General features: G+C 49.6%; 2 protein-coding genes across 3 annotated transcripts in view; one reads left to right on the top strand and one right to left on the bottom strand.

Annotated features, from left to right (window-relative positions):
• The first annotated feature begins 5,204 nt into the window (after positions 1-5,204).
• On the top strand, positions 5,205-8,022 carry TNFRSF13B (TNF receptor superfamily member 13B). The gene is made up of 4 exons (XM_058035897.1): positions 5,205-5,343; positions 6,136-6,252; positions 6,712-6,912; positions 7,748-8,022. Exons 1-4 carry the CDS (start codon positions 5,205-5,207, stop codon positions 8,020-8,022), a joined length of 732 nt encoding a protein of 243 aa, XP_057891880.1.
• A 4,136-nt stretch (positions 8,023-12,158) lies between these two features.
• USP22 (ubiquitin specific peptidase 22) overlaps positions 12,159-23,959 on the bottom strand; it is an 88,864-nt gene continuing 77,063 nt past the window's right edge. For both annotated transcript variants that reach the window (XM_058035201.1, XM_058035200.1), the window contains 6 exons: positions 21,566-21,724; positions 19,864-19,990; positions 18,438-18,529; positions 16,937-16,999; positions 14,983-15,132; positions 12,159-13,064 (listed from right to left, as the gene is read on the bottom strand). In XM_058035201.1, the coding sequence (XP_057891184.1) occupies positions 13,022-13,064; positions 14,983-15,132; positions 16,937-16,999; positions 18,438-18,529; positions 19,864-19,990; positions 21,566-21,724 (634 nt within the window). In that variant the 3' untranslated portion in view covers positions 12,159-13,021. The remainder of the gene's footprint in view (positions 13,065-14,982; positions 15,133-16,936; positions 17,000-18,437; positions 18,530-19,863; positions 19,991-21,565; positions 21,725-23,959) is intronic.

Consider the following 23,959-nt stretch of genomic DNA (forward strand, 5'->3'; position numbering starts at 1 on the left):
GATCCTGGGGACAGACAGACAGAACAGAGCGACAGACACACAGAGCCTGGGGACAGACACACAGAACAGAGCGACAGACACACAGCACAGAGCGACAGACACACAGCACAGAGCAGGGGACAAAACAGAGCCTGCGGAGAGAGCCACAAACCAGATCCTGGGAACAGACACACAGCACAGAGCGACAGACACACAGAACGGATCCTGGGGACAGACAGACAGAACAGAGCGACAGACACACAGAGCCTGGGGACAGACACACAGCACAGAGCAGGGGACAGACACACAGAACGGAGCCTGGGGACAGACACACAGATCCTGGGGACAGAGCCACAGATCCTGGGCACAGACACAAAGAACAGATCTTGGGCACAGAACAGATCCTGGGGACAGACCCCCAGAAGAGATCCTGGGGACAGAGCCACAGACCAGACCCCGGGGACAGACAGACACACAGGACAGACCCTGGGGACAGCCGTGCCCAGGAGCTCCGGACAGCAGCGGGGACAAGGAGCCGCACCCTGGGGACACGGGGATGTCCTCAAGAGTGGCAGTGCCACAGCACGGCCACGGCTCTGCACAGCCCGGTGACAGCAGTGACAGCCCTGCAGGGACGCTGGCTGTGCTGTGAGGTGACGGTGACAGGACAGGACAGGGGGATGCCCCGGGACAGGCACAGCCTGGCCTCGGCGCCCCGCGGGGAATTGGGGTGACAGAAATGAGCCCTCGGAGCCATCTGTGCTCAGAATGAGCCCTCGGAGCCGGCTGCGCTCAGCCCGACCCACAGTCGGCAGTTTCGGCCGAAAAAGGCTCCTCTTCCCCTTCCCCCAGGGCTCCTCTTCCTCTCCTTCCCCCTCGGCCCCTTTTCTCAGCTCCTGAAGGCAGCAGGTGTGTGAGCAAACCTCCTGCCCAAGGCTCGGCACTGCCAAAAGCAGCCGGGCTGAGGGAGGAAATCATCCCAGCAAAGCTGCTCAAGGGGAAGGCAAAGCACCCCTAAAACTTCAGGGCCAAACATTGCCCACCCTGTCTGCCTGTGCCACCTGCAGCTCTCCTTGCAGCACTGCCACTGGGGCAAGAGCCCAGCAGAAAAACAGATTTTGTTGTCAGGAAAAAACTGTGCTCTGCCACCCCAGAGAGAGTGGGGCACCTCCAGAGCCAGGTGCAGACGGGCACTGAGGGATGCAAAACCTTGTGGGGGATGCAGAGGGATGCAAAGCCTGCTGAGGGATTCACGGCACTGGGAGGATGCACAGGGAGCTGCTGGTTCGTAGGAATCCTGGTTGATGCTCTGGGGAAGCCGTGAACTCAGCAGAGGAAGGGTTTAATCCAGAAATGCAGAGCAGGGGGCTGGCGGTGGCTGCCCAAAGCTCAGGAACAGCCCCAGGGTGGCAGCCACTGCCTTGGCTGTGGGGCAGGAGCTCATGGGGCACCGTGTCTGGAGGTGCTCAGGGCCCTCAGAGGCTGCAGGAGGGGTGAGGGTGTCTGGGGCACAGGGGGTGAGGAATGGGGCACACGGCCAAGGAAATGGGGCTCCAGCCCAGCCAGCCCCAGGAGTGTACAGCTGAAAGCACACTGCCTGCTCCCTGCTCAGCCAGGAGGGACAAACCACCCCCAAGTGCTTCTCACTTCCCTCCCGAGGGCTCACCAGGGTGGAAACTGCGAGTCTCTGCTGCTATTTACAGCAGCGAGTTTCCCCTGCAAAACCCCGAGAGCAGCTCGGGGCTGGGGCCGCCTCTGCAGGGCCATCTCCTGCTCTGCCACACTCACCCGGCTCGGGCAGTGCCAAATGGGGATGTCCCTGCCAGGGGAGGCTCAGCACAGCAGCGATCTCATCCTTTGTGCCAGGCACGTGTGGCACTGTCCCTGCGGTGCCTCCTCTGCTGCTCCTTGCTCCAAGCCCTGAGGTGCTCAGGATGGTGCCAGAGCTGCTTCCCACCCTCCCTCAGGATCTGGGATCTCATGGGCCACATCCACGAGGTGCTGGGCTCCTCTGGGCTCTGCTGCCCCTGAGCAGGACCAGCCTCCAGCGTCCCTGCAATGGGCACGGCAGCCAAACATCCCCTGGCCCCTCCAGCTGCACGTGGCGAGCACAAATCAGGAGCTTTGAACCAACCAGAAGAACCCTTGGTGCTGCTCCACGAGTGCTTTTAGTAACTGGTATTGCTGCTTCCTTCCTCCTTGAGCTGCTTCTGCAGAAAGGTCCCTCTGGGCTGAGCTGAGTCACGGCTGTGCCACGCTGCCAGCGCCTCGTGTGCTGCCAAGCCATGCCCAGCATCGCTGCAGGAGCAGGGACAAACCTCTGGGGCTGCCAGCAGGGCAGAGGGGGCTCTTCGCCTCTGTAAAAACCAGATGTGCTATTAATGAGTTGTTAATGTGCTATTAATGAGTTATTAGTGTGCTATTGATGAGTTATTAATGTGCTATTAATGAGTTATTAATGCTTTGTGCCCCCAGCCCAGCCAGGACTCAGCTGCCCATGCAGGGCATAGCACATAGCACAGCCCTCCTGCCTCCCAGACATGGAGGCACCTGAGAAAATCAGTGCTTAGGACACCTCACTAAAAAAAAAAAAAAAAATCAGTATTTAAGGCACCTCACAAAAATAAAAAAAAAAAAAAATCAGTGTTTAAGGCAACTCACATGTTCTGTGAATTGTGAGCAGGAGACAGGACAGTGGCTTGTGCTGACCATGCTGGGGACATGGGGAGGATGGAAGTGCTTGGTCCTGGCAGGGTAAAACTCCTTTCCCTGAAGGAAACATGCCCCTGGCACAGGCTGCAGTGGTGGAACCACCCCTGGAGGGATCTACAAGGTGTTTCAGGGTGGCACTTGGGGACGTGACCGTGGCAGTGCTGGGGACACGGCTGGGCTCAGTCTGAGAGGGTTTTTCCAGCCTTTGTGATTCTGGGATTCTGCTGAGAGCTCCCACTCCACAGGGCCCTCTGCAATGTGCCCACCTGGGCCAGCACACCTGTCCCTGTCCTGTGACACACTGCAGTGTCCCCACGCTGTCCCAGCAGCCCAGGGACCCAGAGCCAATGCAGGGCCCTGAGTGTGCAGCCAATTTGCATGGAAGGGACGAGGGGCAGCCCCAGGAAGTGCAGAGCCAGGCATTAACCAAATCTCTCTAATAATAACCCTGGGCCAGGCAGGGCTCAGTGCTGCAGCTCCAGGGCCATGGCTGGAGCCCAGGGGGAGTAGCCACTGCTGAGAGCCACATGTGAGTGACCCATGGGGGGCTCTGGGGTGGCATGGGGGGTTTGGGGCCAGGGCTGGGGCTGGGCATGATCCCGGGGCCAGCAAGGAGGGGAGGGGAGGCTCAGAGCTCCCGCCCTGCTGTGGGGCTGGAGGGGCAATCTCAGAATGGTTTGAGCTGGTGGGGAGCTGAATTCTCGTCCTGTTCCACCCCCCTGCCATGGCAGGGACGCCTCCCACTGTCCCAGGTGCTTCCAGCCCCATCCAACCTGGCCTTGGGCACTTCTAGGGATGGGCAGCCACAGCTGCTCAGGGCACCTGTGCCAGGGCCTGCCCACCCTCACAGGGAAGAATTTTTCCTGATAATTTATCTAAATCTACCCTCCTTCAGCTAAAAGCCATTCCCCCCTGTCCTGTGGTTCCTTGGAGCTTTGCATGAGGGGCCTGTGGGGAAATTCAGAGGGTCCTGAGAGGCAGAGACTCACCTGGCTCTGCTGGAAAATCCATGGCTGAGAATTCCGTGCTGGGAGCACCACGTGTACCTTGGGACTCCCCAGGGAGGGGAAGGTCTGTCCTAGAAGAGACCAAACATCTCCTTGGGGGTGTCCTCGGGAGGGAGGTGCCCAGGCTGCAGCTCCTCAGCTTTAACACAGCCCCAGATCTGTTCCCATCCCTTATCCCATGGGAAATCCACCCAGGCCAAGGCTGGCTCAGCCCCCTGCCACCCCCAAGGGTTCCCTGCCAGCCCTGGGTGCAAAGCTCAGCTTTGGTCCCAGAGCACCCGAGGGGAGCAGTGGCCTGAGCCTCGCTCTGCCCTGGGGATGTCTCTTTTATATTTTATATAAAATTAAATAAGTCATTATTTAATTTTATAGCAATGTTAATCGAACAACTGGCAGTGTCAGGGCAGCATCCCAGTGCAGAGAGGATTTTCCCCTGGGAATGGGGGTGGGTTTCTCTCATGCTGCCCCAGGCAGGACCCAGCTCATCCTGCAGGGAAGGTTCTGGATGGGCAGGAGCAGCACAGATGTGCAAAGCGCCCAATCTCTGAGTCCTGGGAGAGATCCTGGAGGAGCACTGGGGATTTTCTCTATAAAAATCAAAGTTTTGGCCCTGCCAAGCAGCAGCTCAGCCTGTGGGCACACAGAGCTGACGATGCAGCTTGGGGAAGCTTTGAGCCTTTGGGGCCCTCAGCACCAGCATCTCCCAGCCTGCAGGAAAGAGCTGCAGCTCCAGGAGGGCTCAGGCAGGGATGGGGCTCTCGGGAGCCCTCTGAGGCTGCAAAGGGCTCATGGCCAGCACTGCCCCCTCTGCTGGGTTTGAGCTTCCTGCAGCTGCAGCCCCTGCGTGTGGCACAGCCCAGGGGCTGTCATCAGCCAGCCAATTCCTCTAAATGTGAGGTCTGGGTGGTTTTTGTGCTGCTGAGAGCTGCTCCTGTGCCTCTGGCATCACATCCAGTGCACAATGGCACTGGGAGCACTGGGGCAGCAGAGGATGGGACAAGAACCCCTGACAGGGACAAGAGCACGTCCACCTCCAGCTGGCACTGCTTAAACTGGTGCCTGAAGTCTCCTGGGGAGATTTCCCTCCTTCTGCTCTGACATTTCTTATTCATCAGCCTGGTTTCACTATGACACCAGAACACCCAAGAGAAAGGGCAGCAATGACACACAAGGTGGTGGTTCTGGTACTTTCAGAAAAGCCTGTAAGGACAGCAATAGTCCCCAGCGCTCCTCTGGCAGGTGCAGGGACCCCCAGACCCCCAGGGCACAGCTCAGGGGCACCTCCAGGCCAGGGTGGGCTCTGTGTGTGTCCCCTGGCACTGGCACAGGACACACACAGAGCCTGAACAGCAGATTGGGCCGTGTGCTCCTGCTCAAGCCTGGGCCCAGAGAGGCTGAGGCACAGCCAGGATCCCCCCGCAGGGTCCCAGCCCCACAAGGGGACAAAGTGGCTGCAGAGCTCCCCACGGTGACCCCCCCACACCCACCTGTGTCTCTCCTGCAGCCATGGATGGGCCACGAGCGGGGCAGGATGCCATGAGGAACTGCACTGACCAGCAGTACTGGGACACCCTCGTTTCGCAGTGCATCCCCTGCAGCCTGGCCTGCGGGCAGTCCCTGGCCAGGAAGTGTGATGCTGTGTGTGGTGAGTCTGGGCCACCCTGCATGGGAGAGCCAGGGATGGGGCCGGGCTGGGAGGGAGGAGCAGAGCCTGGGATGAGCCCCAGGGCAGGCTCAGAGCCAGCTCAGGCCAAATGCACAGCGGGATGTGGCAGCTCCCCAGGGATGGGCTGGGGCTGGCAGGACCAGGGGCTGCAGCTCTGCTCCCTTCTGGGGTCACCAGGCTGCACCTGCACTCCTGTTCCCTACTGGGGAATGCCCCATTCCACCCTCCAAAGGCAGGGATGTGGATAATGACAAACCCCCAGCCTGGGACAGGGCCTGAAAACACCTGGGGAGGAGGACAAGGGACAAATGAACTCTGGTGCCCAGCCCTGTGCCAGCACCCTTCCTGGAGCCACAGGCTGAGGTGGCTTCACCCCTCCAGGGCTCACTCAGCAGCCACAGGTGAACATCTCCTCCTTGAGGACAGGAGATGCCATTCCTGGCATCCCGAGGCAGGTTTTGGTGTGTCCCAAGGCGCTGTGCAAGCCCCAGGGCAGCAGCAGCAGCAGCCAGGAGCCCCCAGGTGAGCCCAGGCTGGCTGAGACCATCCCCTCCCCTCGGCTGCCAGCAGGGGCCTTTCCCCAGCTCTCCAGCCCAAATCCCGGGTCTGTTCCCCTGGCAGCCCCACAGATGCTGTCAGTGCTGGGGCTGCAGGCAGGACCCCCCTGAGCTGCCAGAGCAGGAGCTGGGCTCGTCCTGCCGTGCATGGGGGTGGGATGGATGTGCTGAGGACACCGTGATCATCTCACTCCCCTCCTCTCTCCTTCCCCAGAGTCCATGGACTGCAACAACAGACCTGGGTTTTACTACGATGATCTGGTGAAGAGCTGCATCAGGTGCAGCTCGGTGTGCGGGCAGCACCCCCGGGAATGCGCCCCGTCCTGCGAGCGTGAGTTGGGCAAGGGGCACCAGAACCCCCCCTTGTCCTGGAACTGGGGCTGGGGAAAGCAGCCAGGGCCCATTTCCCATTTCCTCCATCCCACCCTGGCCTTTCCCTGGTGCTCACAGCCTGGGCAGCTCCCAGGGCAGGGGGGAGTTGGCAGCCCTGGGTCCCACCCGGCTGAGCTGCCCCAGGGAGGGGCAGAAAGAGGGGACAGGTAGAGCCCCAAGATCCCCAAGTCCTACACTGGGGTTGGGGTCCTACACCCCCTGAAGATGTGGGAGGGTGTGAAAGGGGCATGGGAAGGGATCTCCTCCACCTCACCATGGAGAAGCACCAGCGGGCAGAGGGGACACGGAGCTGCTCCCAGACCCCTTCCCAGCGCAGGGCACAGCGCTGGCAGCTCCTTCCCTGCCAGAAAGGCTCCGCAGAGGGGTCTGAGGTGTCCTGTCTGTCTGTCCTGCCCAGCCACGCCCGCGGCCGTGCTGGAGCCGGAGCCGTGCGCGGAGCAGGAGCCGTGGCTGGCGCTGTGGCTGCTGCTCGGGCTGTGCCTCGCCAGCCTGGGCTGCTCCCTGCTCCTGGGCTGGAGCCACCTGCGCAGGAGGGGAGAGCCGGGACACTGCCAGCCCAGCGCCGCCCCCTGCCACTGCCGGGAGGACCCCGCCAAAGGTGGGTGACACCGGGACAGGGGGAGACTGGGGGGCAGGCTTGGGCAGAGCTATTTCCTAAAGGGAGAGAGAAAAAGCAAAGATAATGAGGATGAGCCTGGGAGAGGAGCAGGACTGGAGCCCTGTGCCCGATTCTCCACCCTGACCCTTCAGTCACTCCCTCCCCAGGCACAGATTCCCTCTTGGAGCTGCTCCACGGGCAGCAAATCTCCAGCCTCCATCCAGAGGGTGAGGGGACAAAAGCCAACCCCCTTCCAAAATGAACGCCTGAAAACAACCCAACCCTCTTCCAAAACGAGCATCTGTCCCACAAAAACCCCATAAATACCCAGTTTTAGTTCTGCAGCCAGAGGGGCTTCACAAGTCCTTGTGTCAGGGAGAACAGGAGAAAGGATACTGTGGAACAATTCACCATGGAAAAGGTGGTTTTATTCTTCCTCCTTTTCTTCTCTCCTGCCTTTCCAAAGAAAATAATGCCTACTTACCTGTTTCTGCACACACATCACACACACCTATGTTTACATGCACCCACCTCAAAGCCATCAATGTCAAAAATCACTGAGGAAAAGCCCATGAGCCAATGTGACACCTGGAGTCACTCCAGGGACTGTCCCTCAGGCCATTCCTGTCTGCTTTGCTGAAGGACACAGGGATCAGAGGGTGATCTTTAAGATAAGCCACCAGGTCTGGAGAGATTCTCTGGGTGTTCCTGGTGGTGCAGTGAGTCCATGCTGGGAGCTGGGTGTCCTCTCCAGGTCCAGGAGCAGCTTTTCACTCCAGAGCATTCCCAGGTGAGAGCTGCTCCTGGGCCCCTCGGCTGATGCATTTATTTGCAGATGGGCTGGTGGAAGCCGCCAGCGTTGCTGAGGGATTCACCAGCATCAGAATCCCAGAGCCAGTGGAAACCTGTGGCTTCTGCTTCCCTGGACACGGCTCTGCTGTGCAAGAGACCAAACCGTGCCCCAGCAGCTCCGGCCACCCTGGGGACAGGGCTGCTCCCTCCTTCTCCGGGATCTGCAGCACGGGCAGCGCCGGGGCCCTGCCCAGCCCTGAGGACGGCCACTTCAAAATCATCTGCTCTCCTGCCCAGGAGAAAACACCCATGGTGTGAGCACAGAGGGGTTCCAGCACGGGATCACAGTGGGAGGATGCTCTCTGTGCCACCAAACCAAAGCTGCTTCACCCTCTGTTGCCTGGCACAGCCTCTGCCCAGCCCAGGCTGCAGGACACAGGGCTGGAGGCTGCACAGAGCTGTTTGCTTCCACTCAGGAAAACAAATTCCCATTTTTCTTGTGCACTCCCAGTGAAAGAAGTCACTTCCCATGTGGCAGCATCTGACTTCATCCTCCAGCTTGACCTGGGTGCATCCCAGCCCTTGGAGACATCTCATGGGGGCTTTTCATCCTGGTTCCACACCAGCATCCCTGCAAAGGATCCCTGCTCTCCTCTCCTCTCCCTGCCTGCAGATTCCTTCATCAATCAGAACAATGTTCAGCACAGCTGTAAACCTCTGAAATGTGGAATTGGGTCCAAGGATTTACTGGTGAAATTGATAAGGAGCCAGTGTGGGAAGCTCCAGTGCCAATTCCCAGCACTGCCATGGGTGATGGTGAGGCTTTGCCTCAGGACCAGGACATGATGCTGCACATGAGGAGCTGGGACAGGCACCAAAACCCTCAATGGAACTGGGTTTAAATATGAAAATTCATCCAAGGCTGAGAACTTTCTACAAAACTGGATTTATGTATATCTGACCTGGGTTATTCTGAAGAGCTGGTAAAAGTGAGGAATCAGCTGGAGATAAAGCTGCTTTGAGAGAATTTTTTTTTTTATCTAACCTGGCTTTGAAAGCTATCACAGAAAAATAGGGGTTTCAACGTGTAATTTGAAGTTCTCATTTCCACTAAAAGAGACTGTAAGATTTTTTTTTTTTTTTTGCAAAGAATCACTCCTGGTAGGAGCTCATCCCTTCCACTGTCTTAAACTAGAGCTTTAAACTTGAAAGAATAAATGTAATTCAATATATGCACCCCTTGGAAAGCAGGTTTTGCACTTACCTTGGGGCAGCACCAGCACATCCTCCCCTGGCACCAATGCCCCCAGCTCTGTGCCCCCTCTGCCCAAACTTCCCAGCAGGGACAGGGAATTCAGGAGAAGGAAAACCCTCAGCAGCATCAGCCAGGGCCTCCCCAGGCTGCCCCTTCCAGCAGGGGAACACCTGGATCCAGGCCAGCTCTGGTGCCCTACAGACCTTCAGGTGCCACCTCCAGGAACCCCTGGCCATGGCATTTGCACAGAGATTCAGAACCTTATTTAAAAACAGGATAGAATTAGTGAACACATGCCACCACTGCTGCAATTAGGGCATCCCTGAAGGATCAAGAGGTATCAATTATTCAAATGAGAAGGATTTTAGGGCCATGCCTGTGCTATGAGAGCAGGAGCTCACCCTGTGTGGCACCAGGAGCCCCAGCTGCCTCAGGAGGTCACCCACCTCACACCCAGGCAAAGCCAGGATGGGACAGGGCTGCTCCTCCTGTCACCGTGTGGTGTCCCAAAAATTGGGGAAAACTCTCAGCAGAAGCCAAGTCCTGCCCAGACACAGGAGGGGAGCATCCCTCACCATCCCCTCCTTGTGGGAATAGAACTACAATTATCAGCACAGAAAAGGTAACGGAGAGCAACTTGAACAAATTAGCAGGAAAATAACAAACACCCTTAGCTGCAGAACCAAGAGGAATCAGGGGATTTGGGCATTTTACAGCAGCTCTGAAAGAGCATACCTGGAGACATCAGTTCCAGTGTCAGAGGGACACCATGAACAGGACACAGTAATTCCAGATGGGATGGGTCCAACCCCATTGGGAATTAAGGGCACTGATTCTGAGCAGGATCTCCTGCCCAGGGTTTAACCAATTCTCACATTTCTGCTTTTTCCATCAGGCACCAGCATCAGGCAAAGCTTTATCTCTACTCCAGAGGCTGAGGGACATGAAAATGGAGCTAAAAGCACTTTCTGGCTATTTTTGTGTCCTCTGTAGAGTCGTGTTCACTGCTGGCAGGTAACAGAACACACCCCACCGTGAGCCTGCACGGCTGCACCACTCTTTGTTTCCAGTCATTTCTGCAAATGCCTCCTCCCAACAGACCCAGCTGTGCCGATAGAAAATGTACCTCAAAATAAACAAATCAAGCCCAAAGTGCTCCCCTGGATGCGGAGCTGTCGGTGCTGGCTGTCAGCACACCAGGGAGCCTTTGCCTCACCCTCCCTTAGGCTGCTCCAGCGTTTTCCTGCAGGCGATGCTGAGGGAGTTCCAGAGGAACCTCCCGGGAATGATTCAGTGCAGGAGCTGCAGGGCTGAAGGGATGGAGGGGAAGAGAGGGTTGTGTGAGAGAGAAAGCAGCAGGAGGGGTAGGGCTGCTCATACGCCAGCAGCTGCTCTTCCATTTTTATAGGAAGAGGGAAAATGCTGTCCCCTCCTCTCGGAACCGGCGTGGATTTACTGCTGCTGGAAACAGAACCTGGTGTGATTGGGGCAGGGACACGGGGGGTGGGCTGGCAGGGGGGAGAAGGGGGTAAGAAAAGAATAAAAGACCTTTTAATACCCTAAGAATTCTGCTTTTGAAACCAGAAAGAGAGCCTTGAAAGCTCCCCCCGAGAACCATCTGCGCCGGTGCAGCCGCACAGAGCAGGAGCCTCTCCACCAGATGGGCGGGGAGGAAAAATTAAGGGTGATTTATACGGCTGCCTCGGCCCCAAACAATTTGTTCCTAAAGGCTGTAACAAAGCCGGCTGCAGCAGCTCCGCCGGCTGAGCGTGTGCTGTGCAAAACAGAATTCATTAAAAGGGCAGCCAAAGGCTCAGAGCGACAAAGCGAAGGCAGCGCTGGAACCATCCTCATGCCCATCCTCATCCTCATCCTCCTCGGCGTTTGCCGCGGGGTGGCAGTCCCGCTCGGGCCGGGATGCAGCAGCAGCAGCGCTGGGCATGGCAGGGCTGGCTGCTGCTGCTGCATTATTAACCAGCGCGGAGCGCAGCCACGGGGCCGGGCTCGCCCTGGGAAGGAGGGGCCGCTCTCCTGCGGCTCCCGCTCAGGAATGCTCGGCTCAGAGCGGGCGGCACCGAGCACAAAGGGGAATTAAATTGTTACACAGGCAGGAACGCGACGGTCTCGGCAGTGCGGGCACCCCCGCACCACACCCAGCTCCTGCGTCTGGCTCGGGATGTTCCATTTGTCCTTCCCTCCTCCGTGCCCTGTCACCGATGTACAAAACCTCCTCGTACCGTTCCAGTCTGTGTGCAAATCAGAAGAATTCCACCTGTTCAGCTGCTCCTGTAAGATGGTAACTTAAAACCCAAACACAATTCCCTTATTTTGCTGTTTATCAGACTGTGTGAGACACCTGTACCTCATTCCTAAAGGCTTCGATCCCTCCCTGCCTTCCCACACTGGCAAAGCTGGGGAATGCCTGGCAGGGGATTTATTCAGAGATTAAAGATCAGAGCAGCTGTGGCTGCCCCTGGATCCCTGGAAGTGTCCAAGGCCAGGCTGGATGGGGCTTGGAGCAACCCGGGAATGTGGAAGGGGCTGGAACAAGATGATGCTGAAAATCCAACCCAAACCATTCTGTGACATTTGGTGTGACACCAATTCACAGAGTGCCCAGCTGACACTTCACCCTCTCCACACTGGAGAACAAAGCTGGTTTTGCTCTTAGCTCTGTTCTGAAGGTTTCCTCTCCCAGGCTGCAATTCCACCCCCTGCACAAGCTCCTGAGAGTGAGATCCAGCACGAGCAGCTCCTGCTGGTGCCTCCCCACAAGACAGAAGGGGAGGAAAGGCCCCAGAGCTGAGAACACCAACACACAGACTGTGCCACTGCTAGAGGAGAAGAGCCCGTGAAGAGTTAATCCATGTGGGAGGATACAAGGAACCAATACCAGCCTAGCACATACCAGGAAAATGTGTTGTTTACTTAGAGCACTGCAGAAGGGCTCAATAGCAGCAGATCCATTGCTCAAAGCTGCCCCAGCAGCGACCATTCCCAACAGATGGTACATTTTTCACCACTGAGGTTCTCTCAAGTGTCAGATATATGTAAATCCACTTTTGGAAAGCAGCAGGAGGGATAAAAAACCAAACCAAAACCAGCAACAACAAAATAAGCGCTTTTGAGAAATTCAAACTTATTCACAAGATTAAAAAAAAAAACAACAAAACAAAACCAAAAAGAATCAAGACCACTCTTACAGTATAAACACACCAATTCATTCATTTTTACTGATGGTTGCATTTATGAATTTCATTCTCGTGAAAAAAGGGAATAAAAGGAAAAAAATTAAGAAAATAGCTATTTATAGAAAACAAAACAAAAAAGGGCTCAAACAACAGAATCTGTGCTGATGCTTTTGGATGAGCAGTCCGATGGCATTGAACATTACCTGTGCAAGCAGGCATGCTTGAAAACCTGTCTGAGTACTGCAGCTTCAGTCCCACAATCCAGGATTTCTTTTATGGTTGTTGGAAAAAAAAGAGCCTAATAGTTTCATACTGTATTTATTTAATAACTAAAATTCACAAATAAAAAGATACTTGCAAAGTCCTTTAGTTGTCTCATCCCCTCCTCCTCCACTCTACTGCTTTCAGACCCATATGCATAAAAAAATGGGTTTGGATTTTTAATTTTAACTGTTATATGATTGGTCGTTGGAGCTGAAGCACCAAATGGAGAAGATGCTTTATGGAGATGAGGGTAGAATCCTTTGCCTTCCCACACACATTTTTGGAGGAACACAGGAGATGTACCAGTGCCCGGACTCCTCTGCTCCCATTTCCCCCACCCAGAGCATTCCTTTCATTTTATATTTCCTCTGTTAAGTGACTGACTGCAGCCTCTTTTCCCCCTTTCTGTCCTCGTGGGACTGCACACACGTTGGACATTGTTCATTTCTCACTCTCCAGGCTGTGAGTCAGTGTCAAGTAGGTCCTGTTACAGCTCAGTGCGAGTTGGTTTGTAATGGGTCTTTTCATTTCAGGTAGGTTTGTGTGTCGATTCAGAAGGCTTGAGTTGTTTCTTCCTTGTTTACATCTGACAAGCTGCTGGATAAGGCTATTCATACTCCAGGAACTGTTTGTGATAGAACAGCAAATATCTGCAAGAGAGCAGAGGGACAGTGGCAGTTCTGTGCCAAAGCAGATGAGTTTCCATTGATGCAACCATAAGACATGAGGGCTGTTAATTTTGGTTTTCTTTTCAATTTGAGGCGATTCCAGGGATGAGAAGGGGGGAAGCCAGCTGACATAATTTTACCAGCAACTCAGGGAACTGAACAGCTGTACATCAAAGAGGAATCCCATGGGTGCCCCATCCCTGGAAGTGTTCAAGGCCAGGGACAGGGCTTGGAGCAATCTGGGATAGTGAAAGGTGTCCCTGTCCATGGCAGGGGGTTGGAATGAGACGAGATTTAAGGTCTTTTCTTAGCCAAGCCATTCTATGATTCTATGAAAGAGTCGAACCTTGTAAAATCTACTCAGCACCTGAAAACTCTGGAGGATTGGATTCTGTTGGTGCTCAGACAGGCAGCAACCATTTAACACTGATGTGGCACAAAATAAAAGTGCTTTAAGGTACAGCTGTTGCTTCAGAGTCACACTACCAGAGATCAGACCAGGATTACTGCAAACTGCTCCCATTTACTGGAACAGAAGCAAAGTGAAGCAGAAGCCATGTGGGTGAACACTCATGTCCCAGTCAAGTATCTGATGTGTCAATCTGCACTCAAATCTTGTGTTTTAAAGGATGAAGTTCTTCCTGACCCTAATTGCTGTGTGTGTACTGGTACAGCAGGGAGCCCAGCCCCTCAGCAGCCACACAGAACAAGGGGACTGATCTCCACACAACCCTTACCCACCCTGACACAGCCTCAGAGCACTTCTGAGACGTTCCAATTGTTACAATTCCATCCAAGCCCTGTGGATTCCCTCATGAGATGCAGAGCTAAAGTGTCAGCCTTTATCTGAACCAGGGAAATGCATCAAAGCTCCAACCAGCCTTTATGGGCAATAGCTGTGTTGTACATCCTCTCCTCCTTGCCTCTGGCAGGTTCTTCCATGGGCATAACCCCACCTGAGCACCAGGCATGTGTTACTGAATTACAACAAACTCATTTCTCTGCTCACCTCAAAGCAGAAGTTCCCTGTCAAGTCATTTAACACTAAAATTCAGGTATTATAGATTTCTGTTTTTACTTCCCGATTGAAGTTTAAAAAAAGGAAAAACGGGGAAAATCTATTAAAAAAATTACAACCTGAACATTGTGCCTGCAGCAATCCTTGAAAATGTCATGAATAATTAAAACAAGAATGGTAAAGACTTATCTCTGCAGTACCAAGTCCACAGTGGAAAATGCAAAATGAAGACTTCAGATTTTAAGTTGCTTTTTTCTTGGAACATACACCAGTCCCCAGTGCTTCCCTCAAATAAGGAACACCACGGTGCTTCCTTGAAAAATACTGCTCTGTCCTCCCAAAGCTTGTGTAATATAAATATCAGAAGCCATAATGTCAATCTGAGATTAATTTAAAGCCATGAGCTAAGGAACAGCTCATGTTCTCTACCTGCCTCCCATAGAGCTTTGCTATTCTGGGTCACAGCACTTCCTTCATGGCTTTTCTTCCAATCTTTTACATTCATCATAATCCAAAGGTTCTGCAGGCACAGACTGGATTGTGTCAGAGGTAAGCACTGCTCCTGCACTGGGAGATCACATCACTTTGGTTTTCAGAATCCCTTCCATGAGCAGGAGTTTGGACATGAGCAGCAGTTCCAGACATTGCAGTCACCTGATGTCCCTTGTCCTTCCCCTTCCTTTCCTTCAGCACATCCAGGGTTATAAAGCAATCATGGATAAATGTAACTGTGCAGCCTCCATGCTGAAGCACTGAGCATTACAGGGGATATTCAAGAGAGAAATTATCCTTCTCTATGATTTAAAAGGGTTTTTTTAAGTAAGGAAAACCCAACAAAGGTGAAAGTTTGCCTTCTTTTCCCCTTCCCAGGGCACCACTTACCCTTCACTGTCTAGCACATCCTTAATGCTTGCCTTGGTGATAATGGCATCATCACACTTGAACCACTGGTCCTTGTGCTGCCTGATGAAGCTGGTATAGTGCCCACTCTCCAAGGTTCCCTGGTGATTAACTACTGCAAACAAGGAATACCTGGGACAGGAAACAGACCATCAATATGTGCATCCAAAGGGGGAAAGAACAGACATTTCAGACAGGCAGAAACTTTTGTTCATAAGCACACATAGTAATGGTAAAGGATCTGATCCACCATAAAACAGCAGCTCTAACACTAGATGGGAAGAGGGTGGCCTTGCCCAGGGAAAAAAGAAAAATTTCTCTTTTCCTGTCTTGCTATTTTTGCAACTCTCCAGTTTGGTGATCACTGTCAGCTTTACCAATACTGGCTACCAAATTTGCTTCTAAAGTAGATCAATATTGGTGCATTCCTGAAGAGGAACACTGATTACCCAGTCTGACCTTCTACTTCCCTGATTTACTCTAGTGAACCAGAAAAAATGCATCTGAGGTATGGGAAGGAGGTAATCTTAGATATTTCTAATGATAAACTGCTGAACTGATTAACTGCCCTTAATCTGCAAAGCCTGTACTTATTTTGAAATACTGAATATATTCAGCCTCAACTTCCAGCTCTCAGATGCTGCTGTGCATTTGCCTGAAAACTTGCAGGTCTACCTCTGTTCCAAAAAAGATACTGATAAGCAAGTTGCTCTCATGTTTTTTCCTTCTCTTTTTTTAAAAGTGCAAGAATGAAGTCTTTAGCTCTTTTGTTCTAAGGTAAGATTTTGTTTCCAGTCTTAAATACACTAGTGGCTCTTTTTCAAGCATTTTCCACTCTCTTTAACTCTTTCTTAAAACGCTGCCCTCACACTTTGTGTGTGATACAAGCACAACTGAATAATGGTAAAATAACCTCTCTAATCTCACTTGATATTGTCCTACTCAAGTTGAAAATTCACAGAACTCTCTGACACAGCGGCGCCACAACAAGGCACCTATTCACTGACTGCCTACAGAGCCACTGATTTAGAGCCACCCTCTCTAGGGGAGCCCTTGAATCCAGCTGGGATGGACAGCACACTTCAGTCCCAGCTGGAGCCTTCTGACATTGCCCCAGCCCTTCCCAGGCACCCAGATCCCTGAGGAGAAGTCTCTGCTCTCATTACCTAAATCTGCCTAATTTTCAACAATTTCTCCAAGTTAAGGCATGTGCAAACCACAAAAGTGATCAGCTGTGTTACCTTCAGACCTTTTCTAGCCCTACATCTAATGATTCAAGCTGTAGGCCCACACACCACCTGCATGGTGACACCTGCACTAACACCTGGTTAGTTTGGTTTTACATATTTGTGTGATTCCAGTTTCTTAGTGAAACCTTTAGTGGCAAATCAAGTGCCTTGAATTTAAATACACAACAGCAGCAATGAAAATTGTAATGTTATTTAACTGAAGAGGTAAGGTTTGTGTGACCATTTCTATTCGTTTCAATTACACCCCCTTTACATTCTTAAGCAAGGCCCACACCAGTCCATCATTTATTCTGACTGGAATCAATATCTGCCCAGGAGACCCCAGGATTACTGGGATCACCTGCTCCTGACTTTGAGTGTCAGTGTTCTAATTACTTTCTTTGGTCTTCTGGAACTCCCTTTGCCATTGCAATAGGAAGAGGAATATTTCAAGGCAACACCCATCCCTTGTAACAAACATTGTGACCACAGCATTTCATTTTGCCCACAGACCATTGGAGGGTCTCACCCTCAGCTCTGGAACAGAAGGGCAGAACTGCAGTGAGTGAAGCTTTGCTTTGCAACATTCCAGACTTACTGTGCTGTCAGATATGGAAATGCACTGGCACTGCAGGGTATAAAGCAACACTATCTCCTTCTAGAAGGCAATACCTTTCACAACAGGAGGCATGGAATGTACCACTTACTTATTATCATTGTTTAGACTATCCGTCGGCTGCTGGTACTGCCCGTTCATTCTGCTCTCTTTACTGCAACACACACACACACAAAAATCCAGTCACTTAAAGCAGTGGCTCCCCAAACCCAGGAAATTGCTCTGACATGACACACAGCCTGTTTTCTGAATCCAGGTCCTTATTCCAGCTGAGCAGCAAAGGGCTGATTAGGATGCTAAAGATGCTTTATTTGCTCTCACAGCAGTGCTACATCACAAACACCATTTCTCCTCCTGGTCAAGGCTCCAGTGCTGCAAACACACATCTGCTTACGTCAAATGTTTTATCCAAAAAGCTTCAAAACAGGTTAAGAAAAGATTTGTATTTGAAACCCGGGAAATTATCTAATTACATCAGTCCTTTATCTTGTAATGGGTCAATCATCTTGGCTCTGACTTCTGAATTCATTTTGTGTTTTGACAGCAGCAATAGGATTATGCTGTTGATTTCCTAGCTGGTGAAATTCAGAGTACTGAGTTATGCCTGCTGATTATCCCATCTCTATTTCATTATGCTGGATACCTTTCATCAGCAGAGCCTGTTCAATCCAGGGAGAATTCACCAGAGAGGAACAAGGAAGTCTCAGGAATATATTGGAATAAACCATATATTCTTAATATAACAGTATTTAACAGAGCTTCAGGGCTCTTCTTTCCCTCTTGGTAGAAGCATCTACTTTCTTTCCTGGGTAATAAGGAGTACAGGCAAAGCTTGAAATTGTAAGTAAAATTTCAGCATCAAACAGAGTCTCTCTGTTAAGAGATACCATGGTTTGGGGCTTTCTGCACTGCTTCAGATATAATTTAAATCTGAATATCCTCTTGCATATTTGCATGAATGTCTGACAAATACTTTTTAATTAAGCTGATTAAACTCCTTTCATAAAGGTGCATTTATATAAATGCCACGTCTTCCACAAACCTGGGAGGTGGCAGAAGTCTTGCTGTTCCTATTTTAATCTGGACTATGTTTTTGCTTCTTGCAGCATTCTCTAAACAGAAGGTGAAGGTACTAAACAAAAACCCCCAGATTTGCTTATGTGCAGGAATAAAAAGGGAGGATTTTTATAACTTCAGGAATACTGGTTAGGGCTTAGGCTGGCTCTGTTCTGGCCAACTGCACAGGATGGCAGGTGGGTGGGCAGGGAGGGGATGGGACCAAAGCAGGGATCTGAAGGCAGGATGGATCTGGGTCTATAAATTGAACAGGCAACCAGAAACATAACACACATTAATTAAAGAACCTCACCAGAATGTTTAAATATAAATCCTTTTCAGGCACATGAAACTGAACAGTTTATCTAAAAATGGGTTTAGAGAAGCTACATCTTCCACAGAGAAGCTCATGGCAGAAGTGCCACCACAGACACTGTTCTGTACCCTCAGGAATGCTCCTTGTTTTGTGCTGCACGTGTGTGAATTGAGAACCAGTTCTGCCCAGCTCTGTGGGGTGTTCTGGGCTGGGAACCCACCTGGAAGCCATGAAAGGTGTCATGTCCAGCTCCAGGGGAAACGAGACATACGTAGTGATCTTCCGCCTCAGTTTGGCTGAGTGTTCAAACCGCTGCAGGCAAAGGCAAGAGGTTTCTTCTTTAGAGAAAGGGTAAATTTTATCTCTTTTATAAATGTCCTAAGCTTAGAAACAATAACATGAAAGCACATTAGCAGTCACTATACAGGGACAGCCCCAGAGTTTTCCTACCAGCTCTGTGGGAATGTCCATGTAAATAACAACACATTTCTAGCAGGAAAAAAACCCACCATTTGTGGGCTCAATGTTAACACAGTATTAATTAGATTATTTACCTTGATATGTATGCATACAAACCTATTCCCACCTGACATCACAGAAAAGATATATTAAACAAGGAGAGCACACAGAGCCTTTACCCAAAGCAGTGTTCATTTGCACCAGGGCTATTCAAGCCCATGGCTGCTGCCTACCCTGGCTCACAGAACTGGTGATAACAGAGTTTGCCTTCAGATTCACACTCTGAATCCATCCATCCCATCATCTCAAGTGACAGGAGTCAAGCCTACACAGTAATGCCCATTCAAATTAAGGCAAAAAATGGAATATACTAACAAAAAAAGCCTTGTGCCTCAGCCAAAAGGGGTCTGCAATACCCACCACCCTCTCCTCATCTCCTTCACTGAACATCAAATTGGATCAGGAACAAATACCAGAAAGAGATGAATGAGTTTCCATATAAAGGCAGCTTCCCTCTCCATTTCTCAGAAATTTTTCTCTATTTACACTTCAAGTTAATTATTTTCCAATTGTGATGCTGTAACAATTCCCTAGCAACAGATCCAGATGTGAAAAGCTGAGATTTCTGTAATTCTTATCTTTTGTGTTTCTCTCTTGTGTTAACACCCAAAATGAAATTTGCATTTTGCATAGACAGGACAACACAATTACTTAGGAAAAGTAATTTATTTCCCAAAAAATCTTCAGTCATTTGGAATAAGACAAATACTGAACTAAGTATAGGAAAGGAGTGGAGCACATTCACCTTGATTTACCTCAGAACTTTTCCATGCTTTTCCTTCAATACAGTGGCAATCTTTCAGTGAAAGTGTAAAAATTGTACCATGTAGGATGAAGGGGTGTAACTGGAGATTGGTTTCTGTGCTGGTTCAGCTTTTGGACCAGCCTTCCATTCTGTCTCTAGATTCAAGCTGGTTAAGCTCCCCCAGACACACTGCAAGGCTACATCAGAGATAATGTAACACTATCTTAATAGAAAACCTAGCTGGCAAGGCAAGATGTTCTTTATAATTTTTTATATAATAAAAGTTTAGTCAGTGAAAGCCAGAAGACATGTCCAGGAATTCAGCTCATCCTCTCAGAGAGGAAATCACATCCTCTGCTCTGTTGGCCCCCTGTGAACTTACTTTGAGATGAAAACAGGCCACAATGGGTAACTTCTTCATAGTGAGTTGTTTGGTAGATTCTTGGTAGCTATGGCAACCACTACATTTGATTTTGGCACTGCTTCCTAGATGTTCTGGCCTTGTAAACCTAAAAAAATATTGAAAAGCAAAGGAATGCACAAAACAATCAGATGGTTTTTGACATGTGCTGGAAACGCTTTCACTTGTGGGTCACTGGCACCACAAGAGACAAGAGTCAGTGGGTTTTATGTAATTTTGGAAAAACCTGCAATCAAACCAGAATAATGTAAAGTGCCATGGCTCAGATATCCAAATGTGACATGGATCATTGCTCTGACTTGCACTGAAGTGAATCAGTTGCTGAGAAAGGAGCTCAGTGTCAGTTCATCTCCTACAGCAGAGCAGCTCATTTTCATACAGAAAGCAAAGAAAGATCTTTTGTTTTCAAACCCAAAAACATTGATATGGAAGACACTCTTCTGCAACACACCATCCTACCTTGTAGCCCTCCAGGGCTGGGATCAAAGCTCTGAGATGGAAAGGCCTGTAAACACAAAGTTCTTTTGAAAATACAGATACCCTTCTAAAAAACCTTTGTTGACAAAAATCTCTTTCAAAATTTTCAGACAGAACTGCTCAAAGGAGTCATGGGAAGAAATCATTAGGGAACAGGGAAGTGCTCACAGAAAATGGACTACCTCAGTGTTCTCACTACAAACTAAAGCAAAATCCCTCTTTTCCAGAAACTCAGCACAGAAAGGCCAGGACCATGGACTTTTCTTTCTCAGTCCTTTCCCCCAAGTTTAGATTTTCAAAAAGTAAATCAACCATTTTAGTTTTTAGGAACATAAGACAATTGTGGCCTCCTCTGTTCTGAAACCAACTGAAGATGGGGAATGGGAGTTCTTCCAAGGATTCATTTGTCATATTTGCATTGAAAAGGTAGAAAGGTCAGAACGAGGAAGACTTCATTTACTTCCTCATTTTGGGACCCCTCCCCATTAAAGGGACCACCAACCCAGTTCAAGGAGCAAACTGTGCATGCTTAATAGCTTTTGACCTAATTACTATATGAAGTGGGGAATGGGGTGTACCAAAGTTATGAATATGGATTTGTATTTTGGGTATTCAATACTTGCATAGATAAAAGGACTCTGTAATCAGCTGTAAATTGTGGTGTGTATTTGGGAGCTATCCCACAATAAACAAACACTTTCTAACTTTAAATCGTTAGAGAGTTTTTGGATATTGGTACTAGATCAGTATCCATACTGGGAATGGGATCTACCAAAGTTATGAATATGCATTTGTATTTTGGGTATTCAATACTTGTATAGACAAAAGGACTCTGGAATCACCTGTAAATTGTGGTGTGTATTTGGGAGCTATCCCACAATTAACACACACTTTCTAACTTTAAACTGTTAGAGAGTTTTTGTCTGTCACAGTTGGATACCAGTACTAGATGAATATCCATACTGGGAATGGGATGTACCAAAGTTAAGAATATGCATTTCTATTTTGGGTATTCAATACTTGTATAGACAAAAGGACTCTGGAATCACCTGTAAATCGCAGTGTGTATTTGGGAGCTATCCCACCATAAACAAATACTTTCTAACTTTAAACCGTTAGAGAGTTTTTGTCTGCCACAGTTGGATATCAGTGCCAGATCAATATCCATATTTGAATCAGTCAGTACCTTCTCAAGCAGTCTGTGAGGGTGGTGGTGCCCGACACGTGGCTTTCCCCGTTGACCACGCTGCCATCGCTGCCCGGACTCAGCGGCCAGAAGGGGGTGGAGGAGCCTGGCAGATCCAAACTGATGTCCCAGAACGGGTCTATCGTTGTGGAAACGCCACTGGGGGGGACACAAATGGTTCCACACATGTCACCCTCATATTTTCTGAAAAATCCCTTTGCCAGGATTTTGCTCCTGGGAAGCTGAGAAGCCTCAGAGAAAAATGGAAACAATAATTATCTGAATCACTTATCCTGTGTTTTGCTGCTTTGGAATGTGGTTGGAGACTGTTTATTCACATGTGAATTATCTTGATTTAATGACCAATCACTGTCCAGCTGTATCAGGGCTCTGGAGAGAGTTACAAGTTTTTCATTATTATCTTTTAGCCTTCTATCTGTATCTTTTCTCTATTCTTTAGTATAGCATAGTATAGCATTCTTTAATATAATATAATATAGATCATAAAATACTACCTTAGCCTTCTAAGAACATGGAGTCAGATTCATCACTTTTGTTCCTCCCCACGTTGGGGGCCCCAGAAAATACCACATATACAACTTTAAAGGAAGCCAAATGAACAGTTTCTCTCTCACTTTGGGGTGCACTCCAGGTGCTTAATTTTAAGGACTTTGGGATCTCCATCACCCCTAGAGGGCACTCAGAGATGACAGAAAATAGAGCTGCTCCTGAGTGTTTGCCCACAATGGATCGTTTCTCTGCATATTTAAAAGCTGTATGTTTGGGGAAATGTAGGTGATGTATTAAATGCAAAATAAAAGTATTTAAAGACATTCTGCCACTCACTGGAGCCCTGAGACTCAAAGCATTGATGCTCTGAGACAGAGGCACCACTGACCAGTATAAACCAGTTAACATCTGTGACAACAGATACATGCCATCCAACTGGTTTACAAGCTGGTCTTGTCTGCTCAAGACATGGAAGATGGTGCTTGAGGCTACCTCAAAAAAGAGGCTTTAGAAATACCCTTGCTGTCCAGCAGTGCACTGAATTCAGCTTTGCAGCTCCCTTCTCTCAGCATCTCCTACAGCCTTAGGGATTTTAGAGGCCAAAGAGTAACTGTACCAAGCAGCAGCTCGTGTTCTCCATCAGAGTTCTCTAAAGACAGCTGAAGACAAGTCAACAGCCAGACTGTGGAAAAAGCTGCTCAAAATTTTAACTGCTATTGATTCAAATCTTTTCTTCCAGCATCCACATTTCTAAGAGAACTTCAGGGGTTTAGGCTTCTTGTTATGTTTATTTTTTGAGTTCTTTCTTCCCCTAAAACCAGTGTCTTTCAATCTGCAATTTCATTAAACCTTCAATATTCTGCCTTTTCCCTCTGCTTCATTTGTGCAAAAGTTGTCAATTTCAAAAGGAAACTTCTTTTGTCAAAGTTCCATCAATGTTAATATTGTGTCATAACAAATCAAGCTTTGCATTATCACATAAGGATTCTGTGGCTCTACCAGGCAAAGAACAAAATTTCCTATTGTTTCCTTACAGTAAATCTTTTGCAAATCCCTCCAGGAAACTGAGAATAAAAGCAGATTCAAACAAGCCCAGCCCATGTGCAGGACAGCAAGAATGTGAGGCAGAACAAAAAACAAGAACTCTGACTTCTGCACTGTGGCAACACCAAACATCTCCAAAGAGAAGTCAACTTGTTCCAGTACAGAGTAGGACAATAAATACACTTTTCCATACTCTTGTAAAGACTTTTTTTTTTTCTGGTACCTGAGATTATATTAGGCATCAGCCTCTTTGAAACCTCTCCTGATGATACATGTGATTCTTGACTGAAAGAAAATGTGGTTCTACATCAGAATTTTCTTCAAATGTATTTGCAATGATGTATTTTGAAATTCCAAGAGATCTTGGAAGTATTTTCTTTATGAACTTGGAAAAAACCCACCTTTTCCAGATTAGCAAGAGGTTTGTGTGCATAAGCCTGTAGTACTTCCCAGGCAGCTTTTTAGGTATGTTTTAATACATGGCAGTTAACTGGTAACTGATTGCATTTAGCTGTCAGAATTATAGAATTAGAGAATCCCAGGATGGTTTGGTTGAAGAGACCTTAAACATCATCTCATTCCAGCCCTTGCCATGGGCAGGGACACCTTGCACTAGACCAGGCTGCTCAGAGCTCCATCCAGCCCGGCACTGAACTCTTCCAGGGATGGGGCAGCCACAGCTGCTCTGGGAAATCTGTGCTGGTGCCTCAGGGTGCTGCACCAACACGGTTCTTGTCTTTCTGGAGTTCTGCCAGTATTTATGGTGTTCAAGAGAGGACAGGCTCAGTGCACTGCACTGGAGGGGTGCAGGTTTGGATCAGGATCAGGAGAAGTGACTTA

The sequence above is a fragment of the Melospiza georgiana genome, chromosome 16 (assembly GCF_028018845.1).
Source record: "Melospiza georgiana isolate bMelGeo1 chromosome 16, bMelGeo1.pri, whole genome shotgun sequence".
Taxonomy (NCBI): Eukaryota; Metazoa; Chordata; class Aves; order Passeriformes; family Passerellidae; genus Melospiza; species Melospiza georgiana.